Source organism: Thunnus maccoyii, chromosome 7 (genome assembly GCF_910596095.1).
Source record: "Thunnus maccoyii chromosome 7, fThuMac1.1, whole genome shotgun sequence".
In the NCBI taxonomy this organism is placed as follows: Eukaryota; Metazoa; Chordata; class Actinopteri; order Scombriformes; family Scombridae; genus Thunnus; species Thunnus maccoyii.
The window spans coordinates 25822033-25842698 of record NC_056539.1 but is presented as its reverse complement, the minus strand read 5'-3'; the positions used below and the strand labels follow the sequence as shown (position 1 = coordinate 25842698).

Genomic DNA, 20666 nt, shown 5'->3' with positions numbered 1-20666 from the left:
TAGAAGATTTGCTGACCACCGGCTCTGTTGCCTTCTTCCAACAGCACTATCTGTCTCAGGCCAGAGAGAGAGAGAGAGGATGGATGAAGAGAGGAAGGGAAAGAGAGAAGGAGAGGCAGACTGAGAGACAAAGGAAAGAGAAAACAAACCATGTTAGGAAAGGCACAGACAAAGAGAGGCAGAGAGAGAGATAAAGAGACAGAATAGGAAAGTAATCATCTTAAAGGTCTGAAGGTCTCAGTCAGACTCACTCACTGTCCTGCGGCAAAGATGAATGCAAGAGTTAGCTCCAGCTGTGTGTGCAGGGATGAAAGATGAACACAATTTCAGTGTTGACCTCAAGGGGTAAAAATCAGAAACAGTTGAATGTGAGTGTAGAACACGATGACAGTACGCAACTGCAATCTCACTGCCCTGCTGCTCAGCTGCACCTCAGACATAATGGCAGACCACACACAATGTCCTCCCTGTTGTAAAGTCTGTTTAGTTTTTGGAACTGCTTTACTGACTGATGAATTCAGCAAAATCTGTTGCATTTATGGTTATCTCCATCTCTGGAAGCAGAGAAAAGAATATTATTTGACACAGCAATGTAGCAGCACTTTAAATACAACTGGAGAGAACAGTTTTCATGTCTTTTTACAGTTTTCATCTGTAAGGCTGAATCCAAATGTCCAGACTTCACCGCACTGGCAGACTTGTAGACTTTGCGGGCTCATTCCTGAAAAGTCCTCCAGGCAACTTTCGGCAGACTTCCAGACTCTGCTTGGGGTGTAGACTTCACCAGACTTTGCTTGAAAAATTACCCACAATCCACAGCAATATGGAAGCAAAAATGTAAGAGAAAATGATCATACTAATTATTATTATCAATAATAAAAAACAATAATTATCATAAAAATAATAAAATATATTTAGATTTTTATCATTCTGTTGTAGAAGTTAATTGATATAGTGAGGTATAATGTACACACAGAACAATAATCCTATAGGCTTCATAACATGGATTTGTTTATTATAATCTGCTAAACCAGACAGTCAAAGGTTGGTTTTTGTCCATCTACAATGTGAAGGTCCTCAGTTGCAGACTTAATAGTGAATATATACTAATGTTAGCAGTGTTTAGCAGTTAATGTAAAGGGAAAATCTCACTGAACTGTATAAAGCAGCAGACCTGCACATATCGACACCATAAAGAACCATTCAGAAAAACACTTTTTCTGGGTCAGAAAGTTCAATTCATCTCAATAGTAATACTTGAAGTCTTTCATTCTGTCTCAGAGCACATCTTATCCCCTCGCAGCCCAGCACCCATGCAGACTTGACGTGATGACAGTGAACACATCACAGTGCATATGACTGAAGTCCACGGAGGCTCAGTCGGCAAGTCCACAGGGTGGACATTTGGATTCAGCCTAAATATTTTTTACCACTGTAGATTGCTATTTCAAAGTTTTCTTTCATATTCTTAATGTCCCTCAACATGGAAACACAGGAGTATAAATTAACATATAGGTTTGTGTTCATGGCAACAATTTAAATTATTTCACCTTCCTCTCTGAAAAATTGTGTCTTTTCCATCAATATTGTGTGGTGAATGGGAATAGTGATGCCCATGAGCCTCAGGCACTGATGATATGGAAAAGAAACCAATCAGAGATGTGAATCAGAGCTACCAAGTACAAAACATAATCTTTGGCTTTTGGTCACCCTTTGCAGCAGATTTTTTTAGCTTGAATCTTTCTTGCCTAATTGCTGCTTGGGAGTCATAGCTGACTTCTCCCCTTACATTTTAATGTATTTTTTTAGACAAAGAACCAGATATTTTCTAATGCAGTTGCTCCTCTTTTGTTCTGACACTTTTTGACCTCTCTTACTTACATTTACCTAATATTGTCTCTGTAGAAAATAAATAGGACTTTTACTTTCAGAACCCTGGATGCACTAAAAGGTTTTCCTACTCCAGATCTTTATGGTGTAATTATGCTATGTGAATTTTACTGAACTTGGATTGTAAATTCAGACCAACTATAGTGCATAAACATGGCAGTCTCCAAGCCCATCCCACAGTGTGAAGCACCTTTTGCAATGTAAGTACCTTCTCTCCTCTCTTCTCAAACTGGCTACTTGCTTTAAAAATGCAGTAGGGAAGCCAATAATTTCATGTATCTGGACTTTTTATCCATTGGCATATATTTGGGGGGTTTTCAGCATTTCTCAGCACGTTGCTACTGGCAGCTGTCTGCTCAGTCTGGACAGAAAACTTTCTCTCGCTCTTCTGCTCTAATTCATGAACATCCCTGACCTACTGCAGGGCTGTACTGTAGGTACAACACACATGGTGTAATCCTCTGGGCTTTATGGATGAGAGATGACACAACATACATGTAGAGTAGTTGTGCATACAGTACATGAAACATATTGGGAACAACTCAAACGTGTACAGATACAATCAGAGGATGTAACACCAGCTGTTAGTGCCATACCACCCTTGGTAAGCCCGATTTTGTCTGATCTTGAAAGCTAAGCAGGGTCAGGCCTTGTTAGTATTTGGATGGGAGGCTGCCTGGGAATACCAGGTGCTGTAAGACTTCTTTCCCCTGGATCAATGACAACATTCGTCATCTGAAAAGTTAGAAGAATGGAGCATAGTTGAAAGAAATCCAAACTAAAGCTCCATCTCCTCCATCTGAAAGAATTGCTGTTCATGCTCAACCAAAATAGAGGTGAGAGCTGCCTACTTTGCAGGCCTAATCAACACAATCCTAGGCTCCTGTTTTAAACCATTGACCAGCTTTAAAACTCTGCCCATCCTTTTGTATCTGCCTCCTCCCAAGTGGACTGTGTAATCTTTTTGTCTTCTTTGTTGACAAAATCAATAACATTCAATCTAATTGTAACATTGCTACTGTTTCCTCTGATTTATCAGCCTACTGTCCTACTCTCTTGTCTAATTTCTCTCCTGTTTTGCCTCTTTCCTTAAAGACGCCCTGCCTACCCTGGGTCCATGCCTACTCTCCATTATTAATCTCTCTCTCACCTCTGGCTGTGTTTCTGATGGTTTTAAGATGGTGAGCGTCCAACCTATTTAAAAAAACAACAACCTGCACTTCATCCAACCCAACCAAAAAAACTACAGACCTATCTCAAAACTTCCATTCGTCTCCAAAATTGTTGAAAAAATCATTGCACAGCAGCTCCTTGAGGTCACTGAAAGACACAATATTTTCAATAAATTCCAATCCAGCTTTGGCAACCAACAGAGTACAGAAACACCACCAATAAGAGTGACAAATGACATCCTCATGCAGGCTGACGATGGGGAACATTCTATCCTGGTCCTGCTTGACTTAACCACTGCTTTTGACACTATTGATCGCTCCATCTTGGTTGAATGTCTAAATAAATCGGTGGGTATCTCTGGCTCTGCTCTCAATTGACTCTCTACCTAACTGTCAAACAGGAAGTTTCAGGTAGTCAAAGACAAACTTTTTGTCTTCAACTGCACCAATACTCCGTGGAGTCCCGCAGGGTTCAATCCTTGGTCCTATCCTTTTCTCACTTTACACTTTCAACCCTGTATCGGCCCTCTGGCCTCCAATGTTAAACCCTCCTCAAGAAACCTGAGTGTAATCTTTGACCATAATCTGAACTTTGAACCACACATAAACAGGCTTGTGCAACTCCGTAACATCACTAAAATCAAATCAATGCTAGCAATCAGAGATCTAGAATCACTAATCCATACCCTCATTTTTTCACGCCTTGACTAGTGCAGTGCTCTTTTCTCCTGTCTCAGCCAAGCAGCCCTGTCCCACCTGCAACTTGTGCAAAATGCTGCAACCAGAGTGCCAACCAAAACGAACTGTAAATCCCACATCACACCAATCCTTGCATCCCTTCATTGGATCCCCGTAAAGTATAGAATAGATTTCAAGATACTGCTTATCACTTAAACGGCCCTACATGGTCTTGCCCCTTCATACATTTCCAAACTTTTGCATCCTGATTCCACCTGTAGGCCACTCAGATTTTCTGACCAAGGTCCCTTATTTATGCCCCGCTCCCTCCACAAATCCAAGGTGGTTGTGCTTTTGCTGTTAGGGCGCCATCCCTCTGGAACAGTCTCCCCCTCTCTGTTAGATCAGCTGAGTCTGTAAACGGCTTTAAAAAAAACTTCTAAAAAATATCTACAGACTTGCCTTTCCTGCAAAGAGCCTGTAATTTATTTTTCTGTATATATTGGAATATGTATGTTTATTTTTGTATCTATATCCTGTACAGCACTTTGTAACATTGTTTTAAAACGGTGCTATATAGGTAAAATCTTATTTACTCACATATTATTGTTCCTGGTTCATGTCACATAATGTACAGGATGCCATCAGTTACTGAACATATATAGTGTCTATATCAACATATTCACAAAGTCAAATTTGCATACAAATATTTTGACACCAGTAAAACTCTTTTGAACATGAATCTTGAATAAACTGATTGTAGCAGTCAAGTAATCAAGTAAGACTGTAGCAATGGCAAAGGACTTTCCTTTTGTGTTGTATTTTTCCCTTGAGGGAAAACTTCTCAACAACAAACCTTGGTAACAGTTAATGTGAAAATGATTCAAAGCCTTATTTTGAGCATTTTCTGCACCTGTGCCAGCCTTTTAATGTTTCATTCACACTCTTTTTTTATTGAATAATGTATAAGAGGCAAAAATTGTGTATTTTTTCTCTATTTATACAGTAGTTGTATTCATTATTCATGTGTTGATTCATGTGTTAAAGTCATTTCATGCACATGAGCCATGCTGAACTGCAGCAAATCAAAACTGAGCTCCGGCTGCATAGTACAGCAGTACAGACCTGTCTGTTCCCTTTCATTGCACACACTTTTCATTCAATTCAAATTCTGCTCTTCATACTCTGAATATGTTTGGTCACTGCACTGCCTGTAGGTATCTCTGCAGATATGACTATATATGCCCACAATGCTGTTTCATTAAATGATGGTCATTGGTTCCCTCCAATTTTATGATTATTCTTGCCAGCGACAATGTTAGACAACTGAAATCAGTTATCCTTGTACTGCAGGAAACAGGTGACAAATGTAACTCTTATGGATTTTTTTTTCATTTAAAGAAATGCTATTACAGTCGCTCAACTATTTAATAACCCTCCTTAAGATGACGTGAACTGAAAAAAACCTTTATTAAATGACTTCAGAAAGTACAAAGACACATCTGCTGCTTGAGGCAGTGGGACAGAAAAGTAGATAAAATATTACATAGCCAATAGTGTCCCAGCATGTTTCTCTGATAGTTTGTTGTTTCCCATAGCAACAGTTTCAAGGAATGCTGGAGTGTCAGAGCAGCAGTGATATGTGACTGTTATTGTTTTACACATATGATTGGATTAGGGAAGACAATTTCTAATGTTACTGACATTTAAATGAAATTTATGTAACATATTACATGACTAGTCTAAAATGAGACAGGAAGAGGGAGACAGAGAGAATGAAAGGGAAGCATAAAAGAGAAAAACAAAGCCTAAACTTTACATGTAGATAATGTATTTGCATGCATGATCAAGCCCAAACATCTGCTCATATTTTCATAAAGGCCTCATCTAGTACTCATTCCAGTACTACACAGCCACTAAATGGGCTCCCCAGAAAAAAATATATTATGTGCATAGGATAGATAATACTTAACCCTTACATACTGTTCATATTCTCACCCTTCACAATATTCTCTCATAATTAGTCTACATACCAAGCCTTTGAACCACAAATCTATTTTTCATGAATTAATCCTTAATACGCTTTCAAAGAGAAAAGTGTATACTTTTTTATGGAGATAAAACACTCACAAGCACACTATATTATGGTTCTCTGTTCTCTAAAACAGGAAAACATAGCAGCCAACACGATTTCATGGCTCAATTTAACCCAGAACTCCCTCTATGTATAAAAATGTGTATCAGCTGCACAAAAATAAGAAAGTCATAAAATTTCAGGCTAAAAGAATGATGTTCAGCGTGTTTTCACTGCTCTCAAAGCTAAAAATGTGTCAAATTTGACCTGATCAGTATGTAGCATAAGGTTTAAGGGTTTCCCCTCAACCTGCAGGCTATAGCTAATTATCTGATAGTTTATCATCAAAATATTCAAAATATCCATAAAGAGAAGAGTTTGACATATTGGCTTTCTTGCCAAGAGTTAGATGTGAAAATCGATACCACTTTCATATCTGTCCGTTAACTTTGAAGCTACAGCAAGTAGATGACTGAAGGATAGGTTCACAGTTTTTCAGGTTTGTCTTAAAACAACAGTCAGGTGCCCATATGAACACTGAAAGCGGTTTTCCTCATTACCCCTGTTCAAAGATCCCCTTCAAATGTGCTTTCAATGTAAGTGATGGACCAAAATAGGTCAAAATCCAGTGTTTCCATAGTCATTTTGTGCAAAAATGCATTTAAAAGTTTATCTGAAGCTTATATGAGACTTCAGCACTAAAAAGACTGTAAAGATATCTACTTGATTTGACCAATTTGTACGGCTGAAGCTTCATATTAGCTTCAGATAAACTTTTAAATTCATTTTTGCATACTAAGTGCATTATGAAGGGATGAACAGGAGGAATGATTAGGGCACCTGACTATTGTTTTAAGACTTGAAAGTTAATTTTCTTAATTTTAATTTTTTAATTCACGCTTAACACATTTTTTTTTAAAACTTTGGACATAAGCTAAATGGCTGTAGCTTTGTAATTAATGGACATATTTGAGAATGGTAGGGAGCTTTTCGTCCAACTTTAAGCAAGAAAATGTCTAACTCCTGCTTTAACAAAGCTTCTTTTTTATTATTAATTGTTGTTTTTTTAACATTTGCAGCCTGCTCTACGTGACTCAGCTGTATCTGCAGATATGACTTTGACTTCTTAGTACTTTTTCCTATCGACTACATTACCGGCAGGCACCATCATTAGCTATCCCGCCCATAAAGCGTCACTGATTCAAACTGCAGCCGAGGCAGAAGGAGAGAAAGCAGGGAGGCAGGCTGATCACACACACTCATACGCTGACGAGCAGAGGCAGAGAGAGGAGCACATACAGCGAGTGAGAGACTGGAGATCCTTCACTGGTTTTTTTTTTGCACTTGCATGAACACAACCGTGGACCCCCCCAGGATCTAAAGATGTGGACAGAAGTCGGAAAGCTCGTGCTATTACATTTGCTACTCATGGAGCTCCATTGCGCTAAAGGTAAGACACTTGTCTTTACGGAGGAGGTGAATTTGCATCGCATCACGGACGGCAGTGCTTTTGGGTATCGCTTCCTACTGAGAAACGACTTGTCTCTCAATGTAGTCCGCGTCTTCCTACAGTGAGTGCTGCGCTAATGTGCTCCACAAAGACTTCCTTCATCATCGCATGCAGCGGCTCACACCTGGATCGCCCCTTCGGTTCGCGCGACGAATGCGATTCGCGGTGACATGAGGTGACAATACGCGGAAGAAAAGATCCGTGCAGCCAAGCCAACACGTGTCTAAATGCCGTAGGCTGAAACCACAGCCAGAAAAGACTGTTTTGATGCGGTCACAAAGTGTAGGCTGATATCAATGGTCCGTGTTTTGGTGTTTTTATAGCAGCAGCTAAGAAAAACAAAACGCTTTAAAATATTTGTCTTCAGGGGTTAAAGTGCCAGCAGGGTGGTAAGCAGCCACGGTAGCTTATTGATACGTATGCAAACAAGCAAACCAACCAGAATGAATAACAATTAAAGCACAAAACAGAGAAATGTAGAAATGCAAAAATTTGTGAAAAGCATATTAACTAACTGAATACAGCAAAACTGCTGTGGAATGAAATCTATCTACTGGAAGATATCAAAAAATCATAGTGTTTATTCAGCTCACAACCTTTAGTAATGAGAGCAGGAATAATGACTTGTTTGACTACAGCAATTTCCTTTGTATACTGTACAACAGTTTACCACGTTTCACACATGCTTTACATATGTGGAACGTGGGAACTGTTTTAATTGCAGGTTATGATGTATACTGAAAAACTGAAGGAAAACAACAGTGTAAACAGCTTGTAGTTACTGCAGTTGAGCTCTGTTTTTTTCTGTTTTGCAACCAGCAGGTCTTGATAAAGTCATTACAAAGCCCCTTTCCTGGAAATTGAAGCATGTCTATATTTCTAAATTGTGATTTTAAAAGTGACTTTATTACATTTTACAGTGTTTGAATCACATATTATCCCCATTCTATAAAAACTGACCCGTTCTGTTTACGGTTCTGTTTAAGGTTGTTGACAACTTGTTCTTTCCTGACATCATAGGAACTCATACGGAATCGGAGTGCGAAACCGGGCAGTTTCAGTGCAAGAACGGAAGGTGCATCCCGACCCTGTGGAGATGTGATGATGATGATGATTGCTCAGACAGCAGCGACGAGGAGAATTGTCGTAAGTAGCCCGGAGTCTTTGATGATGCCTTGTTTGTTGCCCGTGTTACAAAAAAACATGAGTCTTTATCTCGGACAAACATTTTAATGTTACGGATGTCTAAGTTGACACATATTAGATTTCAGATATCATTTGATGAGATTATGCATTCTGCTATTTGATGAAGTTATACTCAGAATAAGCTACTTTCATTTCGCTTGAAGGACTGCTGGAATCTCCCTCTCAGTTGCCAGACATCAGTGCAAGACTTGCTGATCCTGGATCATTGGTCATGTCACATGGCCATAGGAATTTTTCTTTTCTTACTAATTTCACTTCCTAAGCAAACCTGTGACACAATGAAAGCCACAGGGTCACATTGGGGCCATTTCATAATATTATTATTATGAACTTTAACTTGTTGTGGCTGTGTAGAGATATTGTCAATCCTGTTATCAGGGAGACAGTTCACCCTGTTATACTGTCTCGTAACGGTTTGGATTTATAATGTCTTCACAGATATCTGAAACAGGGCGATAAAAATGTGGGGTTATGTGTCATGACATCTCATTGCTGAGTAATGCAGCATGTACTAATGCCAATACTGATACTGCTCTTAGATATTAGATGGCTTATCAAAAATTGGCTGCTTCTCTGTTCTCAAGGGCGCCTCTGCCTCTGTGGTTAGGCTGTTTTGTAATTGGAATATAAAATAAAGCACTGCAAGTAGGACTTTATTGTACAATCATGTCCTTGTGTGAATGTGTGAAAAAGACTGATACCATGTGATTCCGGTTGAACTGCTTCTGAATCTGCTCCGTTCAGGAAATGGCATGGACAACCAGCCGAGTAATCATGGCTTATAAATTTGTCATGGTACTAATTGCTTGAATGGTTATATTAGTGGGCAATTGATTCATCGCTTATCTCGGGCACCAGCATACCAAACCTCACGACTCTCTCATCTTGCACACCCTCCGTGGTGTCGGCCGCTGAATATCTTGGGAGTTTCCCGCATGAATGCTGTGACATGTACGAGCGCGTCTCATTGACTGGAGAGACTGATTGGGATTATTGGACATTTAGTGGGCAATACTTGATGGAAGTGGAATTAGATTTTAATGAACTCTTCTTCCCTCTGACAGGTGTGGCTCACTTTGTTGTTTGGTGTTGCTCAAAGACAAGTGTTGCTCAAAGAGAATGTGAAAATGGTACTTACGCCACAAGATGACAGACTGTTCTTTTAACTGAGCCACTTTGTCTGTGGCAGAAATGTGCCTCTTTCTTCTCTCCTCACTCTTTTGCTATATATCCTCCGAGCTTCAGATGTGCTTATGCTTTCCTCCTGGGCTTCTCTGTCACTCTCTCGATCTCTTCCTCTGCTCCTTGTCTACCTTTATCTACTTTTTTCCACCCTTTGCTGTGTATCTTCTTTTTTTGCGGCATCCATCCCTAGCTCCCTCTCTCCCTTCCTACCCGCCTTGTTCTTGACTGCTCTCAGCCCTTAGCCCGTGTTGGAAGTTGGGTGCTTCTTTCTAAAAAAACTGTCTGTCTCACTTCCTCAGCATTGTAGCACCCACTAAGGGGCTTTCCTCCCCCCATTTTTAAATCTCCTGTGGGCACCTTGGCAGTGTGAATGCCAAAGAGGCTATGCCCACTCGTCTTACGCCCACAAAGAGCATCAGCTGACAGGTTGGTTGGAGATAAATCCAACAGCGTGACTCTGGTTGCCGGAGTGATGCTCAGTGGCTGGCGGTGTGCCAGCCCTTCGAACAGATGCCAGCACTGCCACTGTGCCCCCTCCCCAAAACCCAATATCACCAGCAAAGCTCAGCGGAGAGGGGGAGGAGGAGATTGAGGGAGGAGGAGAAAAGATGGGGCAGGTTTGATTGAAAGGAACAGGATGGCGTAGAGCAGAGTGAAAAAATATGGGCAAAGTAATTTGGGAGAATGGGCAGGGGGGCTAATGGAAAGAAGAGGAGACGTAGCATTATTGTGACGAGAATTGGGATAGGTTAGACTTAGCAACGGCAACAAGCAAGTTTTGTTTCACTCTTGGAGGTGTGGTAGGTCGCCTTAGGCTTGGAACAGGTGTCATGTAATTTACTATTTAGTAGTCACAGCTGGATAATAAGACCTAAAATCTGTCATGACAAATCGTCACATTTACCTTGACATTAATAAACGCAACGATAGCATTCGCATTAGCAAAGGGCAGTGAACAAAACATATATATATATTTATAGCAGCTTCTCATTTTTAGCTGGTGCTGACCGTGTCAGCTGGTGTCTGCTGCATAGCCAAAAATCATTTGCAAGGGAGAAAAGTCCACTCTGACATCACTGTACAATTGTAAGTGGACTGACTCTCTCACTGATTGTGTCACATCAATGTCAGGAGTCTCATTCTCCCAGTTAAACTGTCATTAATATCATTACAGTAACTTAAGCTTATCAGCTTAATTGTTTTGAACCAGGACTTTCAGTATTTGGATCAAGTATAGCTTGTGACAGATAAATTTATCAGGTTACATATGTTATTTCACATATTTAATCAACATTGCATATCTTCTGCTGCTATATATGTATTCATTTTTACTATATATACTGAGAATATTTGGCTCAAGGTATTACCAAATAAATTTTGTTCTAAATTATCTAATTTAGTAGGTTGTAGCTTGAATGTAAACTTGGCAGCGGTATCTTTAGGTAAAGTATCGGCTTGGACTCAGTATCGGCAGATAACTGTAATTATAGGACTTGGAATGGGATCGGGGCCAAAAATACTTGATTGGACCATCCTATGTACTCCATTTCTGATGTTTGCACACTTCTGATGTTTGACCAGTTTGACCAAAATTGTAGACTTCTAGGCTAGACCGTAAACTCATTTGTTTGGTCGGTTAAACATCTAGATAGATGTCACTTGTTGTTTGCGATATGAGTACATTTAATTTGGCATTTATGTAATATGATACTTAAAAGTAATCCACCGAAATCGGTTGACTTGTTCAGATCTGTTGGGGAATGTTGAGTGTTGAAACATGGTGTGACATCAAAAGACGAGCTCTAATCACTACATAAGTGAGTCTTGTTGTTACTGATGTCACTCTAGTTAGGAGATGATGTGCATGTAAACACACTAGACATGATTCTGTAAAATACATCCAGGCCTGATATAGCTGTTTTTGTGTTTGTGTATATGTGAGTATCCGCAACAATATCAGTTGGATCACCCATCTCTTTGTACACACACAATCAAACACACACACACACACAGACAGGCCTCTCACAGCAGGGATTACCCCTATAGCATCCTCCCTCTAGCAGCTGTATTAGAATAAGTCCTGGTAGATTGGGTTGTCTTTTGTGCCTTGTCTCTCCTTTCTTTCATTCTCTCTCCTTCCTCCTCCTCCTCCTCCTCCTCCTTCTGCTCCTCTCTCTTCCCTCTACTCTCCTTCATTCTCAACATGCCTCTTGGTAGATTCCACTCTTGTTGCCCTGGGAGACGGTAAAGTGGTGGTGATGGTGGTGGTGGTGGTAGTGGTGGCGGTGGTGGGGTTTCTGTGCATGTGTGCGCTTTCTTTGTAGTGAACACAACACTGCTGCACACATGTATGCGTACACACGGCAACTCTCCACCTCTGCATGTCTCTGTATGACCTATATTTGATTTGTGGAATATACAGAAAACAGGCCTTATCGTTTTTACAGTGGATTTAAGTGGATTTAAACATGCCTTATCCATAGTGCCACTGTAAAATTCATCTCCTATCTCAACCTCATTTTAGCTTTCAGTTGTTCTCCCTCTCCCATGTTGCTGTAAAGAGTCTTCCCCTCCAAATGGCCTTTGTCATACTGCACTGTAAAAAACATTTTGCTAGTGATGATAAACACAATGCTAGAACATGTTACATTATAGGATATTGAGGTTTATATAATGGAACCTAAGATGAACCCTAAAAAAATCTTCTTTTTTGCAGCAGTTAAAAAAAACGTGACAGAAAACGGATACATAGGGTGGGAAGAAAGTTCTTGTTGAGCCCCTTGTGTGTTTGTGTTTATACAGTATATGTGTGTGTGTGTCTGTGTGTGTATGTGTTCGTGTGTCACAGCAGGACAATGAGTCTGAGCAGGTTTAAGAAGGGGAGCGTCTCCTCAGCAGTCTGAGACCAGCTTCCCATAGAGGAGACATCACAACACATTTCACGCCACTGCTCTGTTTGTGTGTGTGTGTGTGTGTGTGTGTGGGTGAGAGAGAGGCCAAGCTCTCTCTCTTTCTGTCACACTCACACACATACACACATACACATGACACTGTAATAAGAGACTGCAGAGATGCGCTTCAGGCATAAAAGGCATTGTACTGATAGGCTCACAAAAACACATTTTGGTCACCTGCTGACATACACACACACACAAACACACACCCGCACTGCTCTCTGTAGCACAGCTGGGGTCAGACTTCTAATGGGAGTATGAGGTCAAGAGGAGCAGTAGCTTAATCAATTATATACACACACACACACACACACACACATACTCACAAACACACACAATGAGTGTGTAGTAGCAGAGCAGCACTCGCATAGATTAAAATGAGAGACACTCTGCTTTTGAAAGGACAAAACACACACACACACACACACACAGACACGCACAAGATTTGAAATAAAGGGGTCAACACTAACACTGGTCATAATTGTACTCAGTGCAGTGTCTGAGCAGGTATATTTTTTTATAAACATAAGCAAACACACACACATCTTGGTACATTAACACACACACACAGTCACGATGACATCCCACCCCATCATTTGGTTTTCTGTATTGGCCTAAGGACATGTTGTGTGTGTGTGTGTGTGTGTGTGTGTGTGTGTGTGTGTGTGTGTTTGTTAATATGTGTGTGAGGAGAGGACCCAGCTGCAGTGCACTAGTCTCCAGAGTGAGCGACCCACTGCTGTGTTCTCTGACTACTGAGGCACTTTGGGATTTGTGTGTGTGTTTGTGTGTTTGTGTGTGTGTGTGTGTGCCTCATCTTGTGTGTGGAGAGAAAGCATCTCACCAACAGATGACAGCACACAAGACATGCACGGCACTGACTAAAAAAAAACTGTAAACAAACTGTAAATGATCATTCCAGTTTGTTACAACTTTGGTCATATTTTCTTAGATTTGGACAGTTTTTCTTTGCAGTGAGGGATTATTACAGACGTTTTTGAAAGGCTCACCTTTAGTTTCATCTCTACATAAAATAGTTTCTATCATCTGGCCAAACTGTTGGCTTGTTTACAACCTGTCTGATTGTCTGACTGCCCCTGTTTCTGGCCCCAGTGGACTTTAATGTAGCAATGTGTTCCCAGATCTCAGCGATTACTTTGAGTATTAGAGTTGGGTACCAAACTCTGTATTTTTAAGGGTACGGAATGAATGAGATTGGTACTACCGAATACCTATTCATGTTAGATCTATCGGTGCATTATTCCTTTCTGAAAATCCCTCCTAGTTTACCGACACATGAGCATCTGAAAATTCTCTCCTGTGTTCCTGTTTTACTCTCAGATATCAGCCTTATTTTACTGTTTCTGGATCGCTTTCAGCCGTATCGGAGCCGTGTTAAGTTACTGCTGATGAAAACATTTCCTCCTGCTGCTGCTGCTTCATAGTAAAAGCTTTCCACTGACAAACTAACGGAACAGCCACAGAGATGTTTGATGAAAAGCTGCAGACGACAGGCTCTTAGTGCATTTTCAGCAAACAGCACATCTCCAACAGGTAGCCTAAACAACTTCAAATGTTCTAAATTAATAACAATGTTGAAATTGAGAAGTTTTTACTTATTTTTTACAACTGAAATTACATTTTTGTTATTACAGAGAGAGTAGAGTACCGAATAAAGTGTACAGTGTTATTTTATCAGGTTGAAATGATAAGCCAAAGAATGAAAATTATACCCAAGTTGTAATTAACTGAAAATTTCCCTTGAATGATCAGAATATAGACACAAACACCATGCATGTGTGCCTGATAGATCAGTTTCTCCACTGCCCTTGGCTAACCCTTAAAGTTACACTACGGTATGTTAGATAACAGTAGGAGACTAATTCTGTCCAAAGTTAGGAAAGGAGAACTTCTGGTAGCCCTGAAGCTAGACGCTGAGGCTTTGCAATGCCGACATTTCTCTGTGGGAGTTTTGCAAAACATCACATGAAATATACAATAGGGTTTTTAATGATGGACTATTTTCTCTGCATCCTAATTAAGGAAACATGGTGGTCAATGACTACAACTTGTGAATTCCTGGTTGTTCAACAGGAATAGTTCCAAAAAGTAAGAAAGACATTAAAACAAACAAACATCAGGCTTCTTATTTTAGGTAACAATGTCCTCTGTCCCTCTGTGCTTGGTTGACACATCATGTGTGTCATGATGTATTCCTTGAAGATACAATATTAAACACAATCAAGTAGACATGTTGTCACATATGGCATGCTATTCTGACAGATAACAAGACCAAAATGAGCCAGGGCATCACCTTTGTCAGACACTGTATCATGATGTACAAGCTAACAATACCTGCTGTGCTGAATAGGTGTTGGGTGCAGCGGTGCAAAACAGCAGCAGGGTAATTTTAGCTGAGGTCAGTGCTGGCCTGAAGCATTCACTCTCTTTGTTTCTCTTTCTCTCTCTGTCCATCTATCTGATCAGTCTTGCCTATTTTTTTGCCCACTTGCTATTTATCGCTCTCGTCCACCTTCCTTTTTCTGCATCTGTTACCCCTCACTGTCTGTTCTGTCTTTGTATTGACATGAAGGGCAGGGGTATGGAATACAGCAAACCTACAAGGAGGCAGCAGACGCTGTGAGTGTATGTGTGTGTGTGTGAGAGCGACAGAGTGAAAGTGAGAGTGCACTGCCCATCTACATACTTCTAATCCAATTAGTGAGTGTCTCAGCGGGTAAGAATCCGCACCGTGAGAAGTGAGTGTCAGAGAAGGAAATACTGAGTTTTCCTCTGCCTAAGGATGCATTTCTCTTTGTGTTTGTATATGTTGATGGAATAAAAAAACAGCTGCATCGTCCTATTTCTTTCTCTGTCTATGTCCATCTCCTGACATAATTGCGTCTTCCAAATCAGGCCATACTTATCAACAGAGCAAGATTTTCTTAAAAGTTTTCTCCTCTTTTTTTCTTCTTTTAACCCCTTTTTGGCTTGCACTTTCACTCCTAACTACTGTTGAGAGGGAAATTTGAAAGGATGAAATCAGGCAACCGTAATGGAAGTTAAATATGAAGCTTTCTTAAGGCGTCGTCTGTGATTGTTACCTCGAGTGATGGTACAAACTCATCGCCCAACAGTTCAAAGTACCTTTGAAATGTTGTCGATTTCTCCCAGCAATATTCTAATGTACCACTAATTAGTCGGTACTCTCAAATTATGCAAAGTTTCATTCTTTATTTCTCTCTTTTGATAAAAGTAGAAATTACAGCTGACAGTACCAGCTCAAACAATATTAATCACTTCTTCAAGTTGCTCATCAGTATTTTTAAATTAACAGTGGATCCAATGACAGTGTGTAGTGTGAGAAGGGTCACTCATAGTGACAAACTCTCTCAGCTCCATGTGGCATTTTAGCATTTTTTAGCCCATCGTTTTTTTGTTTTACGGCATGTTGTGGTTCACTCTAATTGCTCTCATCAATGTTGTGTACAGATGCGGCGGGCAGCTGTTTTCAGTGAGAGGATCTGATAAACTCTCTCCTGCCTGGCAGACAGACAAAGTTAGTGATTAGCTGCTGAGCATAGTGGAGCATTTAGCAGCTATAGAACTAGATATTTCCCTCAGAAGTTGGTGGAAACCAGAAAAACAGAGCTAAAAGGAAAAAGCATATTGGATTTATATTCATCTGTTTTCCTGAAACATAACTCCAAATGAATGCTGATGTTGTTCTGTGTGTGCTGGATGTGTAAATATAAGCAAGTGTTTGCTAACACGTTCACCATTTCATCTAGATAAGGTGATAGGTAATATGTTGGTGTTGTGTTTACAGCTTGTATTTGAAAAAGCAAATGTGAAAACTTTCATGAAGCGGTTGCAGTTTGAAATCATTTTTTAAAAATCCATCAGACGTTAAGTGTAGGATGTCTTTAGATGAAACTGCCTGTCACACTTACAGTACATTCACATTCAATTTCTTAGACACACACACAACAGAAAGAGTGCAACAGACAGTCAGGGCCTGCACTGCAGCATAACCATGGTGTCACATTGACAAGGTGCTTTTCCTTTTTTTTTTTTTTTTTTTAAAAAGCAGTTTTCATGGCTGCTGCTTTTACCTGCGGAACAATGCAGCGGACCCTGATCTTAACATAACTGCTACTGGCCTGATGAATGTTGCAGAAAAGTAATAGATAGTTAAAAACAATTCAAGGTTAAACAGAGATAGTTGGAGTTGGAAGTTTGCGAGAGGCATCGGTAGACTGAAGGACACTTTGTGCGCCAAAGACGAAAGCAGGATGTTGCTATTTCTAAAAGTTACACTCCTGTCTTAGTTTCGGTTGTTTGTTTTTTCATACTTGCTCTTTATCCCTCTTCCTTTCTGTACACAGCGCTCCCACTCCCCTCTGTTTTCTGTCAGAATTAGCTCGTCCATTCTTCACAGATTACCTTGCGTTGTTTGTGTCTGCTTTGCTCCGCTGCAAAGTCACTTATGGTTCAAAGTCAAACTCCGATAACATTACAATCCTTTCTCCCTTCTTGTGTGTGTTAGCTAAGTGTCATGCGCGTGTGTCTCTTTGTGCCTGGTGTTGTTGTGTTGTGCTGTTGTTATCCTAACCCCACCCCCCCCACCCCCACCCCCCCTTCCCCCTCCCAAACCTATCCGTGTCTGACAGGGTATCATGGCATTAATCCCCAGCACAGATTAACTGAATATCTTCATGTGCTTCAATTTTATTATTTACATTTGCTGTAATCCTGTTTTTCACCTCTCTCTCTCTCTCTCTCTCTCTCTCTCTCTCTCTCTCTCTCTCTCTCTCTCTCTCTCTCTCTCTCTCTCTCTCTCTGTCGCCTGGCATACGCAGTCAGGGAGCGGCATATGAAACGACAACTAAGAATGCTGATGAATAAAACATGGCCGCTAATACCAGTCTGCTGGGCTGACACCGAGATAGGGCCCTTGAGTGCTGCATGTCAAAAGTTTTCATGAGGAGTTTTTTACATGAAAGTTGAGGAAAGAGAGTTCAGTCAGGCTCGCTTTTCTGATGATGATAACTCAAACTCTTTCTCCGTTTTCTTTCATTTCTTCCTTAATTCATTTCTTGCTCTTTTCATTCGTCTTCTCTCTATGTATTCTTTTTGTGTTGCCAACCGTTTTTCTTCCCCTCTCCTATCTATCTCTGTCTACGACCAGAGAACTGTTGGCTTGCTCGGTTTGATTCATTACATCCAACCCTGTCTCAGTGTCTCTTGTCAAATAAAACAGGAAATTTTCCACCCACCGTGGCGCTGAAGCAGTAAATCAGTTTGGTAAAAGCAGGAGTTAGGGTTGTGGCGAATTTGATGTGTACCTGTGTGTTGGTAAGAATTTGTGTCATTGTGTGCGCTTGTTCCCCAACACCTACTGAGAGAAAGTAGATAGAAAGAGTTTTTGATGGTGTCAGAAGAGGGAAGAAAGCGTATATAATCTCAGATATCTCTGCATCATTAACCAGAAGAAAACACTCACTCCTACAGATGCTAAAAGTACATCTGAATAACATAGACAGAGCTGTTTGAGGCTATACAAATCTGAAGTGAAAAAGCTGAAATTCAGAGCTTTTAATCATCTACTCATGTTGTGTTAGGATCTGCAGAGTGTCAGAACCAGTCTCTCCATTGCTTTCTTCAACAAAATTAAACTCATCATTTCCCATCAACCATTTACAGTTAAATATGACAGTTTATGCATGGACCATGACTGAAGTTGCTTTTGTCAGTTACTCCTAATTAGTTGCAACCCCCCCTTCCAAAAAAAATGAATCTACACCTGACAAACCAACAAACAAAGGAACTTTTTTTCTCTACCTCCCTCCATCCTCTCCTTCTCTCTCCGTCTCTCTCTCTCTCCTCATCCCCTTCCCTACACCTGTCTTTTGAATGAAGCTGTTTACATAGATTTCGCACACACACACGCACAACATATCTCCTTCATACACCCGCCTCGCCAGGCTCCTAATCCCGGGAACGGGTCTTTTTACCTTGAGGGGATTTTGCTTGTCATTCGTCGCAGGATGGCGTGGTGGAGGTGGAGGTGGTAGGGGGAAATCACTCTTTGATGATATAGCTACTGCTCAGTAATACCAGTACCACACACACACACACATACACACACACAGGGAGAGAGAGAGAGAGAGAGAGAGTCTGTGTTTTCCGGATACGTACACACATTGCTAATGCTTCATTACCACAATGCACTGACACTGTGTCAACATGAAGGGGCTGGAGGGAGATTAAAGGGTGAGGAAATACTGAAGGAACCTGTGTTAAGGACCATATTTTCCACTGCTGATTGAGCAGGAAAAAAAACATCTCCTGATTATCCTCTGAAACTCCCGATAAAACGTCCTTCCTCCTTCCTTGGAGTAATGATGTGGGGATTATTGTAAGTGTGTTTGAAGTAAAAAAATAAAAAGCTGATGTGCCGCAGTTACTGGAGAAACATCAGGAGTCTCTTAGGACGTAATGACGTGCAAAACTGTACTTCAGCTATTTGGGATGTTGGCTTCCCCGCAAAGCTTTCAGCTCTCAGTTTGAAGACGCTAACGCTGAGTGGATGAGCCAAATGTAGAGTAAATTATTTTCTATCTGCTCGTCACGTTGTTAAGAAGAGGTGATTTTCATCAGATCTCTTTTTCCTGCTCAGTCCTCTCCCTCCATCCTCGCCTTCCTCAAGGTCTCTTTCTGTTTTCCGTCTTTCTTGCTTCCTGGCATGTGTTCACAGTGTGTTTAACCAATGACAAACCTCCCTCCCTTTGCCCTCTGCTCCTCTGCACCCTCCACCCCCACACCCTATTATGTGTCATTGGAGGCAACGCTTGAAGGTTTGGAAGCATGGTGACGCCTTCTCAATGGGTCCTGAGAGGCCCCCTCTCTCTCTCACACACACACACACACACACACACATAAACACACAAAAATCACACACTTAAAAAGATGCAGTGACAATCAGTTTTGTGTGTGTGTGTGTGTGTGTGTGCGAGCATAATGAATAGTGCTGTGACCTTGCATGTAACATCTGCATTAATCCTGTCGGGTTCAACACTCTTTGGAAGATTGTTCATACTGGTTTCATGTTTTTTTAATTTTTTATTTATCACTTTGTAAATCTGTGCCTGCCTTTACATTAACATGTGTTAAAAAAATATATTTTCCATGAGGAAAAAATTGTGTCCTGAAGCCTTTTTGTTTGTCTGTTCCTGTTGTTGATGATGTTTGTGTGCAACGGACAGGTCTCAGAGGTTTAGTATGATTAAATGAAGCTGCACACACCACTGAATCTCACAACTATATTGAAAAGCAAACATTTGAGCCTCACAAATAAACATCCAAAAGAAAGCACCCGAGCTATATTCATTACCCTCCAGAGTTACAAAGGGAACCAAGAATTTGTCTTTGTTGATGGAGTGTGTTGATATGAAGTATTTTGATGCTTAAATTTTGCATTTAGTTACAAAGAAAAAATGAAAAAAAGAGCAAAAAAAAAAATTCTAGCTTGAAATGATAAGGTTTCACTTCTAGTTATGTTCTGTATCTCACCATAGTAAACCAAAAAACAACTTAAAATTTAAACAAACATTTTGATAGACCGTCGTACTCCATCCCCAAGCTCCCAAAATGTTTGCGTGTCTAAGCTAGACAAATATAGAATGCTGCATTCAGGAATTATTTTATTAAATTATGACACATGTGCAAACCAGACCCTCCATAACACGCTCACTTACACACACTCTACTCTGCATGGAGAAGACCCAGTGACCCACTTGTGACAGGAGGCAGTAGTTTAGTGTAATTGGCCTGTGGTGTTGTTACTGTGATGTTTTTCCTGTCTTTATTGGCTGTATTCCACCTCTCATGGCCCTGACAAGGTTGCTTTGGTCCAGTTTGCTGTGTGTGATGATGCTTTCATAAATGATCAGACAGCTTAATTAAACCCTGACACTCTGTGGAGTTTTTTTATT

At 40.6% G+C, this 20666-nt stretch overlaps 1 protein-coding gene across 4 annotated transcripts in view; it reads left to right on the top strand.

Annotated features, from left to right (window-relative positions):
• Positions 1-6933: 6933 nt before the first annotated feature.
• lrp8 (low density lipoprotein receptor-related protein 8, apolipoprotein e receptor) overlaps positions 6934-20666 on the top strand; it is a 181778-nt gene continuing 168045 nt past the window's right edge. For 3 of the 4 annotated variants that reach the window (XM_042416147.1, XM_042416144.1, XM_042416143.1), the window contains exons 1-2: positions 6934-7264; positions 8345-8470. In XM_042416147.1, the coding sequence (XP_042272081.1) occupies positions 7198-7264; positions 8345-8470 (193 nt within the window). In that variant the 5' untranslated portion in view covers positions 6934-7197. The remainder of the gene's footprint in view (positions 7265-8344; positions 8471-20666) is intronic. The other variant, XM_042416145.1, reaches the window with a different exon arrangement.